General features: G+C 43.4%; 1 protein-coding gene and 1 non-coding gene across 2 annotated transcripts in view; one reads left to right on the forward strand and one right to left on the reverse strand.

Annotated features, from left to right (window-relative positions):
- A2ML1 (alpha-2-macroglobulin like 1) overlaps positions 1-3,472 on the forward strand; it is a 62,251-nt gene that overhangs the window by 27,111 nt on the left and 31,668 nt on the right. Inside the window, exons 10-11 of the mRNA XM_037732738.1 lie at positions 350-459; positions 2,202-2,369. Coding sequence (XP_037588666.1) covers positions 350-459; positions 2,202-2,369 — 278 coding nt within the window. The remainder of the gene's footprint in view (positions 1-349; positions 460-2,201; positions 2,370-3,472) is intronic.
- Positions 1,965-2,083, reverse strand: LOC119468666. Its single transcript, XR_005197409.1, has one exon. It is a non-coding gene; the product is annotated as a 5S ribosomal RNA (ribosomal RNA).

Genomic DNA, 3,472 nt, shown 5'->3' on the forward strand with positions numbered 1-3,472 from the left:
AAACAAAAACAAAGAAAGAAAGAAAAAAAAAAAAAAGAAAAGAAAAGAGAAAAAGGGCCGGTCCCAAGGACAGATCTATTCCAAGGATTCAAGACCTACCCTCTTCAGTGTTAGGGTGGTACCTTGTTCCTAGTTCATAGTTACAGGGAAATGCCAGATCCCAATTTGCCATCTATAAGAAATACTACCTACTTCTCCAAGACTGGGGAGGTGAAGTTGGCTTGGATCTTTGGCTGGAAATACATTCAGCTTCATCCCTCTGCCACCATTCTCTCGGAGACTTGACATTAAACACAAAGACGAGAATATCAGGTGCCTAGACCTTTATACCTCTGGTTTCCCTCTGCAGGCGTGGAGGCCAATGCCACTCAGAATGTCTACATTTCTCCAGAAATGGGATCAATGACCTTTGAAGACACCAACAATTTTTACCACCCCAATTTCCCTTTCAGTGGGAAGGTATGTTAAAACTTATCTCTGCCTAGACAAAAAAATGCATAACCATCCACTTTACCTCCTTCCTGCAGCCATATAGCTAACTTAGTGCTGTTCTGAGTACATAGCCACATAGCTAACTTAGTGCTGTTCTGAGTACATAGCCACATAGCTAACTTAGTGCTGTTCTGAGTACTTTACACATATTCGCTTTAATCTTTACTATATTGGTCCCATTTTACAGATAATGAGACAAGTAACAGAGGTTAAGTGATTTTTCCCAGGTTATACAGCTGATAAGTGGGAACTATGACCGAATCCAGGAAGCCCGCCTCTGGAGTATACACTCTTCACTCCCTCTGCTGTGCTGCCCTTAATCCCACAGGAGAAGCACTTTGAATACTAATGCAACCTTAGGGTTCTTTCTAATGCCAGAAGCTCATTTTCTAATGTCTGAATCTTTGTATTTAAGAGCTGCAGGGTTTCTAGAGAAATCATCCAGCCTGGTCTCCTGCCTCTAGGCAAGGTTAATATGAAACTTTCCTTGACAGCCATGTATAACTCTTTAAACAATTTTCATTAGAGATTTAAAAATTTCCAGCAGGGTGCGGTGACTCACGTCTGTCGTCCTAGGACTTTGGAAGGCTGAGGCGGGCAGATCACTTGAGGCCGGGAGTTCGAGGCCAGCCTGGCCAACATGGCGAAACCCCGTCTCTACTAAAAATACAAAAATTAGCCAGGCATGGTAGCACACACCTGTAATCCCAGCCTCTCAGGAGTCTGAGGCATGAAAATTGCTTGAACCCAGAGGCAGAGGCTGCAGCGAGCTAAGATCATGCCACTGTACTCCAGCCTGGGCAACAAAGCGAGACCATCTCAAAAAAATAAAGATAAATTAAAAATTAACTTTTATTTGGCTCACGCCTGTAATCCTAGCACTTTGGGAGGCCGATGCAGGTGGATCACGAGGTCAAGAGATCAAGACCATCCTGGCCAACATGATGAAACCCCATCTATACTAAAAATACAAAACTTAGCTGGGTGTAGTGGTGCATGTATCTTTCTTTACTTCTTGTGCAACTGGTCCACACAGTAATATTGCACATATAGAGATGCATTTATTTCTCAGTTATCTTTTCTCTAGACCAAGGGTGGATGCAAATTGTGTTTAGAGCCTAAGGAGTACACAATTTGGGAGGGTAGGGGATTTTCTTTAAGAAAAAGAACCAGTAGCGGTGGCGCGTGCCTGTAGTCCCAGCTACTCTGGAGGCTGAGGTGGGAGGATCGCTTGAGTCCAGGAGTTCTGGGCTGTAGTGCGCAGAATTTTTGAAGGAGCCTGTGCAAATGAAGCACCCTAAAGCTTCATTAGCCACTGGGCAACTCTAGCTGTGCTGCAGGCTGTTACTTCTGTTTGTTTTTCAGTTCCTCACAGATAAATGTGATTCAAGCATTTGAATCTTTTTCAGGATACTTTCCTGAAATGTATTCTTAGAAATTCTGTTATCACTTTTTTTTTTTTTTTTTTTAGAAGCCTACAGCACTCGGTATTCCCAGGTGGTCTCCCATCCAAGTACTAACCCGGCCCGACCCTGCTTAGCTTCCGAGATCAGACGAGATTGGGCGCATTCAGGGTGGTATGGCCATAGACCTGTTATCATTCTTAATGCCAAAAGCCTCAATGAGTTTGCACCAACCTAATATTTCACTTTGTCTCATACTCAAGCCTACTCCAAGCCTAATTCTAATTAACGACCTTCGTCCTTCAGATAAGCGTTAGGGGCCATGATGACTCCCTCCTCAAGAACCATCCAGTGTTTCTGGTGATTTATGGCACAAATGGCGTCTTCAACCAGACCCTGGTTACTGACAATGATGGCCTGGCTCCCTTCACACTGGGTACATCCAGTTGGAATGGGACGGACGTTTCTCTGGAGGTAAGCATGGATGGAGGACCATCTTCCTAGAAAGGAAGACTTCCCTGAAGGAAAACTTCAAAATTTCCCTGTTTCCTATCCTCCCCTTTGCTTGGAAATTCCATCTCTCTCTCAAGTTCTGCTCCCCAGTTGACAAAAAGTTCTCTTTAGATTCTTTCTGTTTTTAATATCAATCAAATAGTCCTTACTTAGATGAAAACTACTATTTCTATGAATTCATCTTTTAACTTACCCCCACCTGATCCTATCTATATGTGAAGTCAGAGTAGGGCAGAAAAAGTGACTCAGAATCAAGTCTTTTCCTTTCTCTTTCCCCTTCCCCACCCCTCCTCTCCCCTCATTGCTTAATAAAAACAGCAAACAAGATAACTCTAGATTCCAGATAACTTATAAGTATCAATTATCAACTGCCACAACAATGCTTCCTATCAAACAGCTAAAATCTTCAGTATCATGCAAGACAAAGCATTCATTGTTCCACATCTGGGACATTCAGTCAGGCAGCTCTGCTGATCTCAATGTCCAGGTCTGTTTGCAGATCGGCTGGCCATAAGCTGGTGCTGCACATGCCTCTCATGCAGGAGCCGGCTAGCCCAGGTATATTCTCATGGTAGTGATGAGGTGCTAGTGCAAAAGCTGGTGTTCAGGGCTTTTCCAAGCCACTATGCATTGCATACATTAACACCCCACTCGCAACAAATCACACGGTGGGCCCACAGTCAAACTAAGAGCGTACAGACTAAGACTATGTGCTAAAGGATGTTGATCTCGGAGGGGGTGGGGCGTGTGTGAAGAATTGGAGCCATTATTGAGATCATTCAACCACAGGTTTTAAGCAAACACATACTACTTGCCTTGTGGCTAATTCTACTATTTCTTTAGGCATCACTCAATTACTCAGAAATAATAATAATATTATGATTATGTATTAGTTATTATTATATAAATGGAGTCTCACTCTGTTGCCCAGGCTGGAGTATGGTGAAATAATCTTGGCTCACTGCAACCTCCACCTCCCAGGCTCAAGCGATTCTCTTGCCTCAGTCTCCTGAGTAGCTGGGATTACAGGCACCCACCACCATGCCTGGCTAATTTTTTTTTTT

Source organism: Cebus imitator, unplaced genomic scaffold (assembly GCF_001604975.1).
Source record: "Cebus imitator isolate Cc_AM_T3 unplaced genomic scaffold, Cebus_imitator-1.0 Scaffold469, whole genome shotgun sequence".
Lineage (NCBI taxonomy): Eukaryota > Metazoa > Chordata > Mammalia > Primates > Cebidae > Cebus > Cebus imitator.